The sequence below is a fragment of the Electrophorus electricus genome, chromosome 17, assembly GCF_013358815.1.
Source record: "Electrophorus electricus isolate fEleEle1 chromosome 17, fEleEle1.pri, whole genome shotgun sequence".
In the NCBI taxonomy this organism is placed as follows: domain Eukaryota; kingdom Metazoa; phylum Chordata; class Actinopteri; order Gymnotiformes; family Gymnotidae; genus Electrophorus; species Electrophorus electricus.
In genome coordinates this window covers 6074599-6092457 of record NC_049551.1, presented here as the reverse complement: position 1 = coordinate 6092457, position 17859 = coordinate 6074599, and the positions used below count along the sequence as shown (strand labels likewise).

Below are 17859 nucleotides of genomic sequence, written 5' to 3'. Positions count from 1 at the left end.
ATTTTAAATGAATAGAATCTAAGTAGGTCTCACATATTGTTGAAGAGGCCAAAATGGTGTGTGAACAGTATCATTAATTCTATTATGGCCATGAGTTATGGCCTTTTTATTATGGCATATGCAATAAAAGCTCTGCTAGCAGGCCAGCAGACAGATGTACTGCTGAAATTCAGGTGTAGCATTAATATCAGAAACCAGGAAGGATGTCTATGTAACATTAGTATACATAATTAGATATCTAGCATTTCCATACAAAATGTAACTCATGAACATTGAAGTTATGTTCTAGGCTACTTAACAATGACAGTAGTTCATTTATGCTTTATGCAGTACACTTTTCCATTTGGGACTAGCCATTTCTATTTGTGGCTTTCCTCACCAGGCTATGGTTCAGTGTTTGTTATTGATCCATCCACTGTGGAAAAGCTGCACACACTGCCTTTATCCTCCTGTGCCATCACTGTTCTACACATCACTAGTCAGTAATGTTCAGCTTACTGTAAAACTTTTGTGTACCTTTAAAGTACTGTTTCAATGTTTTCTCAGTGTTACATCGGTGTTTGTTACTGTTTATCAGTACAATTGTTTAGTTCATTGTTGGTTGTGCTCGAATGGCTACATTTTTCCATGTGATTTGAAGGTTATGCTGGGTTATATATTACATCTATTTATTCCTCAGTGGTTTTTTGATGCCAAATCAATCCTCACATCCATGGCAGATTAATAATGAATGACTTCTCTTGTTCATGTCACAGCCAAGGCGAGGATTGGTTTAGTACTAAAGTTTATTTATTTATGAATAGTTTGCTGAATGCTTTTCTTGTCAATGGGAATTACTGGATATTTTTGGTGCGCATGTCATTGTGATATCGTCAACTTTGAACACAAGGACTTTATGACAGCAAGACATTCATGAAGGCATTTGAAACTGCCTGCTAAACAAACCAGAAAAAAATATATATATCACTGCTGTTCCCAAACCCTCCAGTCACCAGACAGGGCACAATACTGTATGCTTATATTATTGAAGAAACATTCACAGATGCATTCTGGTTAAGAGGACCTCTTCTCAGTCCTTCAGGCACATGCAAAATTAATCTTAAATCCATCACAGAATCACCCTGAAAAGGAAAAAAAAACCAACCTTAAACCCTCTTTGAACCAACCACTGATGACACAATATTAAAAATTAACTCGCCCAGCCCAAGAGGAGATGAGAGCGCTCGCACATCCTGTAACCATGATGAGAAACACTGTAATATATTTTTCTCATAATGCATGCACATCACAGTGTCATAGCAGAAAATGGGAGCAGATTGAGGCTGTTCATGTGGCCTTCTCAGCCCCATCCTGCCTTAAGATGCTCCTCATTGTGCTGGAAGAGGAGACACTTTATTTGGATTAAATTGGTTTGCTGTCTGGTCTGCTCTGATAAGATGGTGTAAAGCAGAATTATCAAACAATTTATGTATTTATTACGTTGTGCTGATTTGGTGCGCTGCCCATGATTTCCGTATTTGCCGATGTAACTTTGCAGGTTAACATGCCGATCCCAAGGCAGACCATGTTTATATAGGCTGCCCATTGCACTACAGTGAACCTTTAATGAATGTAGCAACAGTCGTTATCATCTAATGAAGCAAAACACACAGAGCTACCAAAGATCAAAGGTGTACAGAACTATCATTCCAAGCGTAAAGTAACACATCTCACTAATTAAGCGACAGTTTATTTGTTAAACCAGGTGTGCTACTGAGTGCTGACAATGGACAAAGCAGATACTCTTTATATGCTTTGAAGTACCTTTGGAAAAACTCACTGTGTTCTTTTACCAGTGCATTATTGCCCTTTCACAAACTCTGCTTGTTTGGCAACATGCATTAATCTCTGCATACACAAAGTGCACAGTGCATAGTGTGGTGTTTTGTTCTAAGGACTGAAAGCATAAACAGTAGCACACTTGCAGATCTATTATTTGCATATTATCTGTGTTCACATGAAAAATGAGCTTGAGAGCTGCCCTTTGATTCTCCCAAGTGTATTTCATCCCAAGCTTTGTTCAATTACCCTAGCAACAGTTGCTCTGTTTGCATTTTTCATTATTTTTGTCAACTTCCAGTGCCCTTGAGTGCACTTTATTACCCCCTCATCTAGGCATCCTTGCATGTCCTGTACCAAGCGATGAGTCTTCTTTAGTTATTATGGGTAGCAGATCCTTGCACTGGCTGCTTCTCTCCCTTATATCCACCATGGGACACATTTATTATATTGCATGAGGAGACATGATGAATGCTTGATTCACCAATGCATTTCTGAGCAGGATTGAGAACGGCGTGACAGCCGAACATCAGAGCAGGAGAGTGGGGGAGTGTTTAATATTTCTGATGGCCTGCAGTGTATTATAGAACAGTCCAGTGGGAAAAACACCTGATCTTTTCACTGATCTCGACTCCTCTCTTCTTGTCTATTACTGAAGTGGTGGGGGCCCACACGGCAATCTCGACTCCCATGATAACAGACGCCCTTGACTATAACTCCTCATGGCTGCCTGGTGAGCAGGGCACAATGAGGCTCACTTGCCTCATCTATCCCCTGTGAGCTGGATGTTGCCCTGCAGAAAATAAAGTAGTTCAACGCAGTGCTTATCATTGAACCACCAGGAACATGATGATTTATGGTTTATCTCAACGATAATAGGCCTTAATGAGAATAAAGCGTACATTATAGGAATTTGGACCACATTGCCAAAAAAAATGAGCCTATGATTCTTTCCAAGATGCATACACACACACACACTGGTGCACACAAGCACACTACGTGAAAGTGGTCTCTGGCTTTTGTTGAATAGCTAATCAGGCAAGTAATCAATTAAATGCATGATTGCTTTTGATTTTAATAGCTCCATCATTTAGAAGAAATATCTGCTTTGGGCTATGCTGTTAACTGTTAGGAATAGCTGTAATTAGACACAGCCTATTCTCATTTAGCAAGACTGTAAGTAATTAGCATCTAATTCTCACAAATATCACCTAACTGCTGTATCCATAATGTGCAGTGAGTACATTGTCTGAAATAAAGTACTGCTGAAAGCATATGTACACGTCTTCGAACATTTCTGTTGCTCTGGCACTTTAACCGCTTCCCGAAGTTAGTAATAATCAGGGCCATATTGCAGCTTGGGGCTTCGATCAGTGCTTAGCTGCCTGTGTCTGTGTTGCTAAGTAGTCAGAATAAATAGCCAGAGTAGGTTCGGTTGTCTTATGTAATTAGAATTGATTCTTGTCTCTACTCTCTAAAAATAGGAGCTTGGTTCCCATGGTACAGGGCCAGAGTAGACTTTGAACAGGGTTTTATTAAATGCCTAATTTAATCCTTATTGATATCAGTGTTTTTGTCATAAAGATAATGGCTTTGATAAATCTGAGAGGCATGGGGGAATATGCTTCCACAGGGAGCTGAATTCTGGGGCTAACAAGCAAACTTTGTGGTAATACTGGGATCACCCTAATGTGGCTTTGTTTACCTGAACGATGAGGTGCATGCAGATCTGCCTGGATGGCGAATGCACGTTGATAGTATAGCATTGCTCCACCCGATCGGTCCTGAGACCAAGTAGCCTCCTCGGTGCTGTACAGGTTCAGCTGTGGTAACCCAGGTATATTCACAAAGTAATGAAGACCGGAGCCGAAAATAGTCGCTTCGAAAATAAAAAAAACATTGCAACTCTCCTCTCCCCTCAGGGCTGTTTCCCCTCATGTCATCTGTTTAAAGAGTTTTAGTTATTAAATTTTTATGCATAATTTTTTTCTCATAGCAAAGTTTCACTCTTTGAAGAAAAAAAAAAAAGATAACTATGGTGCTCTCCTCCCCGGCCTCCACCCCACACCACTCTGCAGCTGTTCTCAGGGGGACGTGGTGACGCACACAGCTTGGCTGAACAGGTCCAGCATACTGTATGCCGGCGTGGACAAGTGGTCTGTGGACCCCCGGGTGAGCCTGGTGACGTTCAACCGCGATGAGTTCACCATCAAGATCGAGAACGTGGACGTGAGCGATGAGGGCCTCTATGTGTGTGCCGTGCAGACGAGTAGCAGACCCAGGACCACGTTCGTCCACATCATCGTGCAAGGTGAGCCTCAGACGACTCCTCACCGTCCTCGTCCCCGCCCCCTTCCGGGGGGGGCGTGTGCGGTTGTCAGTAGCTATTTGGAAAACACTGTAGTTGACCATTTCCTGCAGTATCTGCTACAAACACCTTGAACTCTAGGTATATATTGCATCTTTTAATGAAGTGGATAATTATGCAAAACTGTGGCGATGACATTTTTCCCTGATCAGTGAGTCCTGTATAATTTGATTGATGGCAGTGTCATTCTGCCACGTAGGTGCACTGAGCCAATACTGCACAGCTTGCAGGTACCAGTGGGTGGGCAGTCAAAGTGCACATTCAGAGAGAACAACACAAAACACTCCATCATACACCATGCAGTACTAGGATATTTGATATAGGTTTTGTACATATGCTCGACAGTCGTTCAGCCATGTGAATCTTCACACTGTGTGTGTGTGGATGTAGTTTTTTAATGTAACCTTGCATTTGCTGTTTAGTTATAGGATATTCCTTTGAGCCTCCTTCGAGCTATGGTGCAAGTCAGGCAATTGATAACAATTTCTCTGAACAACATTTGTGCTTTCTTTGAACTTAGGCAGAATTCTGTCGATTGATAATCATTGCTAAGAACAATATTTGTTTGTGCGCAGACCTTTGCTCTAGCTGGCGGGCTCGTTTTACTGATTCCCTGTGACGTGATATTGAGCCGGTCTTTGATGTCTACAGAGGTGCTGTGTTCTGAAGGCAAGATTACCTCCCATCCATGAACAGGCCATGGCTCCCTTAGGCTTTATCAGTTACCCCAGAAGCACATGAAATACCGAACAGTGGCACATATGCCCGGATAAAACGTCTTTGTGGGGAGTCTTTTTGACTTCTCAAAGGGGAAGTTCTGTTTCTTTTTCCATCCCCAGAACCTCTTGGATGTTTTCCGAGGACGATCTATATGGTTAAGAGTGTCAAAAATCTCAGTGTAGTAGAATACATTAGATTTAGATTCAGAAGACCATCTTAATAGTTTCCCATTGCAAGAGAAAATGTTAGCAGGCTGAAACTCGGGAGGCTAAGAGCAGTAATAATCCTGTTCATCTAGTGCACCTGAGGTAAAGACTTGGTGTAATACAAACAAAAGGTGAAGCCTTTCAGTAAGTATACTAGCCATGTTGTGCTTGAACACAGACGCTCTTTTCCGCTGTCATGAACGGTTGAAGCCCAGGCGTTTAGCAGACCCACACTGATCTGCCCTGTTACCTTGGCAACGTGGTGCCAGAATAGTGGCTTGATTGAGAGTGCTGAGGGATGCGGCAGCGGCGAGGCGAGGTCAACCACGGCAGGATTCCTGGACACAAACGCACCATTGCACAGACGAGTAGCTGCGTCGCCTAAAAACTACACACACACACAACGCTTAGAATGGATTTGCTTGAGCTCGTCTTTGACGATGAGGGCCACAATAGCAGCTGTAGATAGAGAGGGAAGGAGAATGAGAGAGGGTGAAGGAGAGAGAGAGAAAGAGAAAGAGAGCCAGACAGACAGACGTATGAGACATTCCAGTGTTTACAAAGTAAGCATATTTCAATAAAAATCCAATTTGCCCTCCATATACAAGGAGACGCAGATGTATTCTTTGCATTCATAGTGAGAAATGAGTTAGTAATGGCTTACATGAGCAGGAGTTATGCAAGCATGGAGGGGGTCTCTCTGTATGCCAGTTTGCGCTAAAGAGCTTTTACCAGAGTGGAAGCCAGGAATACGACTCCAAAAAAACCAGCTCCTCCAGCAGTCTCAGGGCTCTGCTCAATCGTGTAGGCTGCTTATGCTTGATATTTACAGTACGAAGTTCCCCACTGATGGCTGGCCTGTTAGCGTGGTCATAGCTTTGTCCTTTAAGGCTTTGGTCAGTGCGAGAGTTAAGCTGTCAGCTCCGCTCACCGTTACCCACCTCCTCCTCCTCGTCGCCCCGGGCCGCTGACTCTGTTGCCGGCTCTCTGTCTCTGCCAGCTCTCTGCATCTCACCGTCTCGCTCGGCTCCGGGCTGTTAAAAGTGCCATCCAGGGCATCTTCATCTCGGATGCTTCAGGTTAAAATGACGCTGTCATGCCTGTGCTTGTGTAAGTGGGCTAGAATGGGCCATTACATGACCACTGCTTGCGTCTGATGGTTAAAACGCGCATGTGTATCAACAGGGTGCTTCACGTTGACTAAAAGCGGCCTCTGGCTGCTTTTATAAGCATCATGCTGGAGAAAAGTCAAGGGCAGTCCAGAGCTGCAGGGGGCTGCTGTTCCTTAATGTGTTCAGCAATGCCAGAAGAAGGAAGATTCTGCTTGGAGTTGCAGGGGGGCCTGGCAAGAGAGGAAAAACATACAGCCGAGGAAAAACATACAGGAGTGGGTTTTTGGGTGATTAAGCATGACGGCTATAGGAAGCACCTGACTTTCATCTCTGAGCTGCCAGAAACATTTAATCATAACATGCCTCAGTGTTTGTTAATGCATGTTTCTCTCTCTCTCTCTCTCATTATCTCTCTCTCTCTCTCTCTCTTTCATTCTGTCTTGTGTTTCCCTCTTTCTCTGCAAAGCACATGGATCACACAACCTTCTTGAATGTGACAGATCCGAACTGCGCGGATGACATAAATGGGGCACGATGGGTTTTTGGAAGGCACATTCTAATTAAAGCAGAAAATCCGCTAGCTGGCTCCTGCCTTTCTCGCGCGCTGTGGCAGGCGGTGGGGACGTGGGAGTGAACCGGGCCAAGACCGCATCTGCAGAGGCTTGCCACATTAACGCCTAAACGAATTCGCGACAGTGCAAACAGCCGAGGGTGGAGGTCCTGCGTAGCCCGTCCGCTCTGCTGCGGCCCTCTCTGGCAGGCCCTTGGTTCGGATCAAGGTCAAGCAGGAACGGATCCGGTGCATCCTAATTGCCATGCGGCTTTTGCTGTTTGCCCTTTCCGCCGTTGTTGGGTTATTTTTCCTTCCTCGAGCTTCGCCTGTCATCTGCATTTATGAGGGAGAGCCAGAACGGCCTCGAGGCTTCTGCCTTCTGTGACATCGGAGGCCGATCCCCCTTCACTTCGCAGGGTTTTGTGTATGCGTGGACCATGCCGATTGCCTCTGTTCGCTGCTCAGTCGAGCCCAGCTTTGCAGTAACCCAAACTAGGGTCTTAATGCTTCCCTGCGGATGTCAGTCTCATTGGCTTTCCTCACCAGGATGTTTGCAATTAAGATTTAAACTTCTGAACACAGAGCCAGGGTGCAGGTGGATCAAGAACATACCATAGATGTGAAACAAACAATGTGTATTTGCATTTCAAAAACATGCTAAGTGTGAAGTTGATTGGCATCAGTGTAACCGTTGCCTGCTCAGCACTGTCTGCTGAATTGGCATTTAGATTGAATCCAAGTTGCTCCATGTGTTGTTTAGCGGTTACATGTATATGCAGTAAATTGAGTGCTTTAAGCTCTCCTCAGGGATCCAACATTACATAGATTGCAATCCAAGGTATTGTAACCATAGCAACATCTTTTTGGTGTATTAACTGATGAATCATGATTGACACTTTGTTTTACGTGGCATTCTTTCCTAGCATTCAGAGCTTGTCGCAGATACGGAGCATGTATTATGACTCTTTTTTCTTTTTGATTTTTAATATTTGGAGTTTTTTATATGGTTGGCAGAATGTCACTGTCACGGAACACCCCCCCCCCCCGAGTCACGTGGTATGGCCCGCCGTGTGCAGGGGGAACCACGTCTGTTTGTAGACACGCCCTCCGTAAGGACACACACCAGCATGGGGTTCATCGTAACGTGCCTGTCTGTCTATTTAAACCCGTTACTGTGAGCCTCCATGTGGCTCATTGTAGTTGTTGACGTAAATGTAAATGTAGAAGTAGATGTAGATGTTGTTGTAAGCGTTAGTTTTTGTAGAATCACTTTTGCTGTTGTTTATTCCCTGTCACTGTTATTAATGTTCACGTTGTTAATGTAAGAATGTTCAGCGGTAATGTTTTGTGTGAGTGCCAGCGTTGTCCTGTATGTTTTATGTTATTAAATGTTTCTCAACGTCGAGGCAGTCTTGTCTCCTATTCCGTGCCTTGCGGCACTCGGGCCAGCGTTACAGAATGACCCACCACCACAGGACGCCAGCTACCCCTGTGTCAAACGGACTTCCTAAAGGGCGGTGCTTAGGCATGTCCCGAGCTGCTGCCGGGATCCCTGGATTTTGGGGAGAGGACCGCGACTGGCATTTGCGGTCACTCTGGAGGAGGGGTGGAACACCCCCTGGAATTTCTTTGGGGGGGGGGGGCTAGGACTGTCGAGCCAGGACCCGAGGGGCTCCATGGGGACCGCGGTGCTGGCGGTTTGGTGGAGCCGGCTGGGTCTCTGGCAAGCGAGGGAAAGGCCCACGTTTTTCTGCCTCCGTGGACGCGCCAGGAACACTGGACGAGTCCGCCCATGGCCCCAGAGGTGGACTGCCTCTGGTGCGCTCCTAGAGCGGCTGGCACGGGGAGGACCATTCAGGGGAGTAGCGCGTTCTGAGTCGGGGTGAATGTGCACCCCCTGCATGTCCAGCGGGGCTAAGGACGCGTCTCCCGCGCCTGCGTAGTTAGCAGGCGCTGTATAACCGTGCCTTCTGAGTATGTTTACAGGCGCATCTGTTTGTGTGTATCCGCGCCTTTCGTCTGTCTACAGGCGCGACGTCACTTCACGAGGAGCGTGCCGGACTGCCCTGAGAGAGGCAGGGACTCTGCCTCTCTCCCTCCCACAGAGAGGTCTCCCTCGCTAGCGATTCTTAGCCCGCCTTGTTTTGGGTGGGCACTCGGCTTCGCCGTGCTGTGATTCTGTGTGTGTACATGGCGGCCTGGGGTTTGCAGTCCTGGGATGGACGTGTCAGGAGCCACGCCCCTTGGTAGAGGGCTCTGTCATTGTTACTGTCGTTTAGTCTTTGTCGTTGTTATTAATGTTCACGCTGTTAATGTAAGAATGTTCAGCGTTAATGTCTTGTATGTTTTATGTTATTAAATGTCTCTCAACGTCGAGGAGGTCTGTGCGTCCTGTTCCGTGCCCTCCGGCACTCGGGCCAGTGTTACAGTCACCTATTCTAACTCAAAGAAGTTCAAAGGTTTGAATAAGAGTATGCATAGGTTTGAATAATATACCAACAAACTACAGGAAAATAAGCTATAATAGAATTATGTAATATATGTGTAAATAAATCATTAAATGAAAAGAAAGGGCCAGAATATGACACCAAAATATAGGAGGTTTGAGATAACCACTTAGTTCTATCTGAAAAAAGTATTAAAGTTGGATTAGACACTGAGTGCGTAATAGGATGCATGAACACTAAAATGAATATTTACTTAAAATGGCTTGAAGCTATAAACCAAGGTGTGGTGATTCTAGCTAATAGTAAATTCTAGGAACTCCAGAAGGTTAGCTCTGGCTGGCTCTTAAATGTATTCCTTCTCTGACCTTTTCACTTTTGTTGTCATATTAAAAACCATTATATCTTAGATTTACAGAAACAATAAATGAGGACATGTTGCCCTTAGAATTCTTTTTTGTCAAGATCCCTGTTGAGAAAATGTAGACTGGCGTTGGCATTAAAAATGCATTTCTTTAGTCAGATTAGGTAGTACATATGGTTTGGAACTCTCAAGACTTTTACATGAGAGCTGGTATACATGGTATGTGTATGAAAATGACTTTTATTTCAGGCAAAACTAGAACAAGTGTGAAATATGAATGTATTATAAAATATTTGCTTATTGTAAAGTTGTACTTTCAAATACCAATAAAAAATGTCATTTTATAGTCTTGATTGGAATAGTCAATAGTCCTTTTAGATTTTAATGATAAGCAATTTTTGTGCGCTTAGAAATATACTTAGAAATATGTTCAATTTTCTGGCATCTGACCCTGGGAAATTCCACTCTATGAATATTTGTTACAGGTTTGATAATAGTTATTAACATCCAGCATCATCAGAAATCATAAAAAAGCATATGAGCTTCTCCTCTAAAATTGCTTTTTTATTTTATGATAAGATATGATAAGATGGATTTGAAATGAATAAATATAATATGTTTTCTTTGTTTTAAAATATAAATACCTAAAAGCCTCAGATCAATTATTCAGGACTATTTCCTAAGGGGTTGTTATGAAGCCCATCTGTTTTTGTATTTAACTTGTGAATGTAAGTCACCTAGAGGGCAAGATTAGAGTCCAAACTGTGTCAGAGAGAATTTGTATCCTCCCTCAGCCAGAAATCATGGGAAATCTGCCCCACACATCCACCCCCACTCTCACGCAATGCATTGAGCCGTGTAGTTGTTGCAGAAAGTTATTGGCAATGTATTTTTTTTTCTTTTGCTTTTTTCAGTTGAAAATCACCAAAAAGAGTGAATGTTTTATGACGGAATGCAGATGAGGTAAATACTCATGGCCTGATTAAAGCTTGTGTATGGTAATCAACTTGTGAAAGAGGTCATCATTTGCATGTCAAATCATCTGACATTTCCACAGGATGAAAACAATATTGCTGCAGCTGCATCAAATATTACACACTTGTGTTCATTCGAAATGCGGATGTTTAATTGGGTGATGTAGCACTGCAACAAACTAACTGAAAATGTGTTGAAGTCAGCCAATTCATTTCATGAAGTGACTTGAGATCTCATCCAAAGATATCTCATGCAAAGCCAGGTTTTTTGTAATTTCCTGGTTTTAAGCAATGCTAATTATTAATAAACGCAATTAGAAGTGAGTCGTGAAAACGACTCCTCAGTATGTGGTTTATGTGTTTTCCTTCCCAACAGTTGCACTAAGTGTGTGCTGTTCTGCCTCTCCTTGCTGGCCAAGTGATATATTTGAGACTGATTTAATGTTCAGTTTTTTTTCTATAAAGTCATCCCTTAAGTTTGTATGCAGAGATCGGACCTCTTTAAGGGCAAAATGTCTGTCATATGATCCACATTTAAAAGCATGAAGCAGGTAATGCGCATTTTATGCCCAATTTTAGTGTCCACGCAAGCTGCTACAATACGAGCACTGAGATGGCTTTTAGGCCTTGAATAGGAGAAAATAAAGGGGAACATGCAGCGAAAGCACTATACTGATTTCTTTTTTTGGATCATTTACACTGTTTGATGCAAAAGGAGCTGTATGCCTGATGGACAGTGTTTAGAATTAGGCCATACGGCTCTGTTCCGGCCGTGGTGTTTTTTACAGTGATGTCTGGATCAAGTTCAACAAAGTTTGGATAGACTGTGGCGTATGATTACTTGGTAGATAGAAACTCTAAGGGCAGGGAATGCTTGAGGGACAGGTGTGTGCTTCCATGTCACACCTGTCACATCTCTGCAGAGACGTGATTCGATGGAAGCACAGGATTGTTTGTGCAACATTCTCTCCCAGCCTGGTGCCGACATGCTGAGTCTAGGAGATACAATCACCTAGAAGGAGAGAGGAATGGCTTCCCGGGAAGAGAGGTGCTGGGTCCTTGTCAGTTAATTGGAAGAAGGTGCAGCTGTGTGAAACCGGGGTTATTAGTTACTGAGCCTGTTTGTTAAGGCATCTGGTAATTGTGGCTCAGAGAACCTCAAAAAATCTGTTTGAATTAGCACCTTAACTACTCAAACACTAAGTTAGGCCAAAGGTGATGTCCTAGAGGGCTACATCACTGCACATCTTAAAGATTTTCCTTCTGCCCTTATTCACCAGGCGGAAGGCTTTGTACATAGTTGACAAATGCTGCATCGAGAAAGCTAACCTGTGCTGTGCTGGTGGCCATCCAGGCCTAGAGTCGGACTCCTCCAGAAGTAGATCTACAGCTATCAGCAACCCCACCCCGGCCCATAGCCCCGGCTACCCCCCGAGCCTCTGTGTTTGTGTCCCGAAGCCGCTCAGTAGGAGCGCTCAGTACAGGGGCTTGTTAGACTGAGCTTCCCAGGTTTTAAAAAGCCTGCAGTCTTTCGTGGTGAGAAACGGTGAGTCCGCTGAAGACAGCTCTGCCACTCGGCTCCAGTGCTTCCCACAGATGTTTGCAGAGAAGCAGAAGGTCACTAGAGAGGTATGCATGTAGGAAAAGAAAAACATGACAGTGTCTGTGTGTGTGTGTGTGTGTGTGTGTGTGTGTGTGTATGACAGTAGCAAATGTGAAGGAACATAGCAAGGTGACCACTGGTGCTGGAATCACTTTTCCGGGAACATTCCAGTTTAATATTGGTAAGGCTATGCAACTGTCACTAGCAGTAAATAGATTGACTCCGATATAAAACAGACTAGTCTTGAAATAAAACATACTACTATTTCTCATATTTAAATACAAGGTTCATAGTTCACTGTATTTGTATTTTTAAAATTTCATTTTTTAAAATAGAATAGTTTATGTTTCAGATAGTCTTGTATCTGAAAATGTCACTAAAAATGACATTTTTCTCGGTCAGAAAGTAAAATTGGGTAATACATATGGTTTGGACTCTCAAGACACTCAGTTGGGCTGGTATATGTGACATAACTGTGTGAAAATGACTTATCCCATGCAAAATCGGAAGAGATTGAAAGAAAGATCTTAATCTTAAATTGCTTTTTAAAAAGTTCTGCTTTCAAATTAGTAATTTTATACTCTTGGTTTGGATAGCCAATAATTTATTTTATAACAAGAGTAGTGGATCTGAAATGAATAAATACCATATGCTCCTTTTGTTTTTAAATATAAATCCCTAAATGCCCCGGATCAATTATTCAGGACTATTTCCTAAGGGGTTGTTATGAAGCCCATCTGTTTTTGTATTTAACTTGTGAATGTAAGTCACCTAGAGGGCAAGATTAGACTCCAAACTGTGTCAGAGAGAATTTGTATCCTCCCTCAGCCAGAAATCATGGGAAATCTGCCCCACACATCCACCCCCACTCTCACGCAATGCATTGAGCCGTGTAGTTGTTGCAGAAAGTTATTGGCAATGTATTTTTTGCTCTTTTACTTTCTCTACTTTGCTAGTCTTGAAATAAAGCATGCTACTATTTCTAATATTTAAATACCAGGTTCACATTTTTCGCTCCTTGGATTAATACAATTTCATTTTTCATTGTACAGTCTATATCTGTATTGTGCAAGCCAATGCCGGGACTCTGATGTTAGCCATAAATCAATGTGTCAGCTTGTTTTGCAGTCTCTTTTTCCATCAGTTGACTGCATATCAACTTAACATAAAAACAAACAAAACAAAATGTGTGAAGTCAATTTTCTGAGCAAATTATAGGCATAATTAAGATTTGGCATGCTGTCATCTTTGAAAATAAATAAATAAACAAACAAACGCACAGAATTGGCCTCAAGCCTGCCATAGTTGGTGACCCCATGCACTAGATTTATAGCTACACTATCAAACCTGCCTGGGGGTGGGACTTGCTTAACTTTTTAATGTATATTTCACATAGAACAGATGACTTTCTCTTATAACATGTCTGAGATTTAGTGTAAGAGATCTAAATCTATAGCTTTCTAAAAGTTGTATTAAAAAGTGAATCCCATTTGTGCTAAGCAGAAAAACATGCCCTAACAAATCATCTGTTACCATAAGAAAAAGGTTTTTTTTCTTTTTTCAGCACATAAGTAAAGATCCTTCCTTGTTTTGTCTGTCCACACACTGCCAACAAGGCTCTAGCTTAGCAGTAGTTGTAACAGAGCGATAGAGAGACGGAGACAAATGCTGAGGAGAAAGATGCATTAAGGGTAAATCAGAGTCAGTAGAAAGGTCCAGAGGCAAATAACCCACACGCACAGTTCCAGGATGCATAAGAAAACAAACAGAAAGTAAAACATGAAAACCAGGAAAATAAACAGGCTAAATAGAAGCAGACAGCAACGTAGAACATGGAATATAGGCTAAGAAGACACCTCGGCAAGGCTAGAACAAACCACCAGCAGCGAAACTTGGGAAACACAGGGAATATATACACGAACTAACAAGGAAGAAACAAGAAAGATAATAAGTAATAAGGGGCGGGGAAAACGAAATGAAGGAACGGAACCAAAACAGAGCAACAAGACAGATAACCAAGGAGACAGAGACGCCAGGGAGGGGCCGATCGTGACCGTAGTAAAACCATGAATCTTCTGTAAGGCCTTGTTTTTATTATGTTTTTTATGTTTTCACCTTCTTATTATTTTCTAACAGCAGAAAACTGAGGTAGAAATCTATGGGAAATTATTTAAACTCAGTAGGACCTCCCGTTGGCTTGTGCTGCCTTTGAAGAGGTAAAATCTGTCATCAGAAGTGAAGGGTTGGTATTGGTCTCTTAAAACCCAATTTAACATGGTTTATCCCACATGGAAGTTGAAGCATTTCAATCTGCCAAACAAACAAATACACACACACACACATCCGCACAGCACATACACAAACTCAGCCACATCTCTGTATTGACTGTGTCACACTGTGTAATAAAGAGCGTGACTTGCTCACAGTAAGCACTTTATTAGCTTTGGAGATGGTTTTGGGTTGTACTCTAGCTATGCGTATCTGAAAAATGCCTCACAAGATACAAGAAGATTGCTTTGCCACAGAACTCATAAAAATGGCCATAGAATCTCTCGCTATAACAGCTGTTGCCATGCGTGGGGGTAGAGGTACAGCTCTGGAGAGTTCCCTCATCACTGCTTATGCCGCTCCTATACTTTCTACATTACTGCTGATTGATTTGGCCATTCGTCAAATGGAACTGCACTGGACCCAGTTTCCCAAAAGCACAGTTCTGCAAAGACCAGTGCAATAAAGTAAACCAGGTAACACTCAGCACTGACTGTAATAGTCCCGGCATAACACTACTGGGCTTGTGGGAAAGCAAGTCCTGAAGAACTGCCAGACAGAGACATATAAAAGAATGTAAAAGGCTCCATTTTTACATGATTAAAAAAAAAGAAATATTTATTTTAAATGTTGGAAGCCAAATAAAGCAGTTAAGCTTTAGAGAGCAGTCTTCCAGAGTCTTCCAGAGATTTCCGCTTTAAGAATATATTTTTGAATTTAGGACTGAGCTGAAAAAGAGAAAATTTGAAATTTAATTTAGATTTAATGGTCACTGTGGTGCTGAATGAACAAGCAGCAAATAAAATGCAACAAAATGTTGCTGTCATGCTCTTTCTCACCCAACAGTTTGTCACCTGTAGAGTACTGGAATTAAGCTGACATTAGATGAATTATTTATAGTTGTCTGTCTCCAGAGAAGCCTAAAACAGCATAAAACAGTAGTTGTGCACTGTGCCGTTAGCCTCTCAGACAGCCATCGCAACCTTTATTAGGATTTTTGGCTCTGAAATGCAAATTAGCCCACTCGACACCATAAATGTGTCATAGTAACATCTGTATTCAGCAGCAGGAAATGGCATGTTTATGACATTTCATTATTTTGCTTTTTCCCCCACCTAATTTGATCACTACTGATTATCACTGATCAACAGAGGAGCCAAGGCACATCAGAGGGCAGGAGTCAGGCATCTTCTCTTGGATGCCATCTGTGGATGACTGTCATGCCACCGGGATTCAAACTCACAACAGGATAAGACCATAGAAGCCCCGTTACTCCTCTTCCTCTTACGCTACACACTGGGTTACTTTGATAATTCATTTAATAGGAACTTGTTCCCTTACATGGACGATTAAAAACATTTAAGTGTTTAAACCTTTTATCCCTAAAGAAAAGACATTGATAATAAATATTTACAGGCTTTAGTGTTCCAAAAATTAATATTCAACAAAGATTTATCTCAATTCTTCACACTTCAGATTTTAATTTCTAGTGTGGGAATTGGTTAATGGTCTCCAAAGGATCTTCATCCATCTGTCCAGTATCCTTGCCAGCCATCAATACGGTAAGAAGGCAGAGATCTCTTGGAAGATAGCAGTCTACTGGACTGCCCTTTAATTCTTGTTATGGGCACCATCATTTCCTACACTTTCAAACATGGAGCGATTGAGCAGCAGCCCTTCCACACAAAAGAACATCATCACTTTACATGATCAAAAATCATTTATTAAAAAGATATAAAATTCTTTATATTATATTGAAAGCAGAGTAAGAAGAGAATAAAATGAATAATTAAAATAACAGGAACTGTCAAATGCTAAATTAGAGAAGCGTGTTTTTTAGTATTATAACTGCTAATTGATGGTGGTTGATGAATATCAAGGCACACTGGGTTCCAAATCTTTGTTTCATAAAAAAAGTGCTTCTCTGAAGTAAAATTAATCTCAAAACTAAAAGGAAAACCGTGGTTCAGTTCAACAATTTTTCACATTTATCCTAATGAAATTAATTATGCAATCCTGCGGCATAGCAACAGTTTCATTATAGTATCACTAATCCATAACAGCCTCGCAGTGGCTCTAAATGCACTTAAACAATGACAGCACTCCATTTTAAGTGCATCATGCATGAACTAGGTCACATTTTCCTGCTCCACAGTGTTCTACAGTGGAGGGAATGGACACCCACTTCTGTAGTATTATTCCCCTGCTGAGCTCTAAAAAAAGTGTTTGAAGCATTTCTGTGTTTTCGCTGAGCTGTCCACATCATCGTGCTCTGTAAGAGCCTTCACAAATGCATGCATTGTACTCTTTCCAGCCACGTTCACAGAGGCAATCAATAAATCAGCCAGTTGAAATGTGTCTTGTTTGCATTTTCCTGAAGCTGAATAAAAAAACTCATTATGTACCACTCCCCCCCCATCCCCCGCTCCTAATATCATTCTGTGTTTGAAGTTTTGTTTGGACAAAAAGGCTCTTGGAAGCTCACCTCACATGTGGAGTTTAAAGCACCCCAGTAAGCGCCGTCTCCCTGGATTTGCAAAGCATCTCTTCATCCCGGTTTCCATGCTGGAAAAAGTTCTCTGGGCTTTCAGTATGGACCAGGTGTGACTGCTGGCAGCGTGGCATTGTGTGACCTGGCGCCCGGTCGGGTGAGCAGCACACACACGCGTGCCGGTGGGGCAAACTGCCACCTTTCCTCTACTGCCCTGAGTTTTTATTAACCACTCCGTATAGCTAATTTTTCCTGACATGGCGAGAATATGCCAATGGCACAACTTGTCACTGCATTAGTAGAAATGTACCATATAACTCGTGGGTACAAACTGGGAGGGAAAAAAGTTAGGCAAAAATTACCATTTTTGGGGAAAAAAGGAGAAAAGTTTATTCATACTTAATTCATAATTGGCAGCTGGAGGCAGAGGAAGGCGTCAGGCAGGGAGAGTCTTGCATCATCTTAGAGCATTGCTCCTAGGCCCTGCCTGCGTCTTTTACTTGCTCTTCATTTTTTAGGTCAAGGGCTTAAATGACTGCATTAGGGAGGGCTCGCTCACTGCTTGTATCCACATTCCTTTTTGCTTTCCTGTTCGTCTGGGTTATTCACCTGGGTGTTTCAGAGGCAGGCCCTGGGCACACTGAGTATGACTTGGGGTGAAATGATCGAAGCTGCTGTAGCCAGGTTTGGAAGAGGGCACGTGTGCACGGCTCTGAGGCAGTGACACTCTGATACGCATTTCACGTTTCAGTTTGATTTTTCAGCTCGGTTCTCCAGCGTTTTGGTTCTGAGTTTTGTACTTATATCAGATTCCAGGCCCTGTGGATTGACTCACTGAAAGCTTGAATGGTTCTAAAAGTAACTCTGTTTAATAGGGGGAAATCATGTATTATTGATGCTTCTGTTTCTCACTTTAAGGGATTCTTAAGTGTTCCTCG

General features: G+C 42.5%; 1 protein-coding gene across 4 annotated transcripts in view; it reads left to right on the top strand.

Annotated features, from left to right (window-relative positions):
* Positions 1–17859, top strand: part of ntm (neurotrimin) — a 237060-nt gene that overhangs the window by 204503 nt on the left and 14698 nt on the right. For all 4 annotated transcript variants that reach the window (XM_027012682.2, XM_027012681.2, XM_027012683.2 and 1 more), the window contains one exon: positions 3897–4129. In XM_027012682.2, the coding sequence (XP_026868483.2) occupies positions 3897–4129 (233 nt within the window). The remainder of the gene's footprint in view (positions 1–3896; positions 4130–17859) is intronic.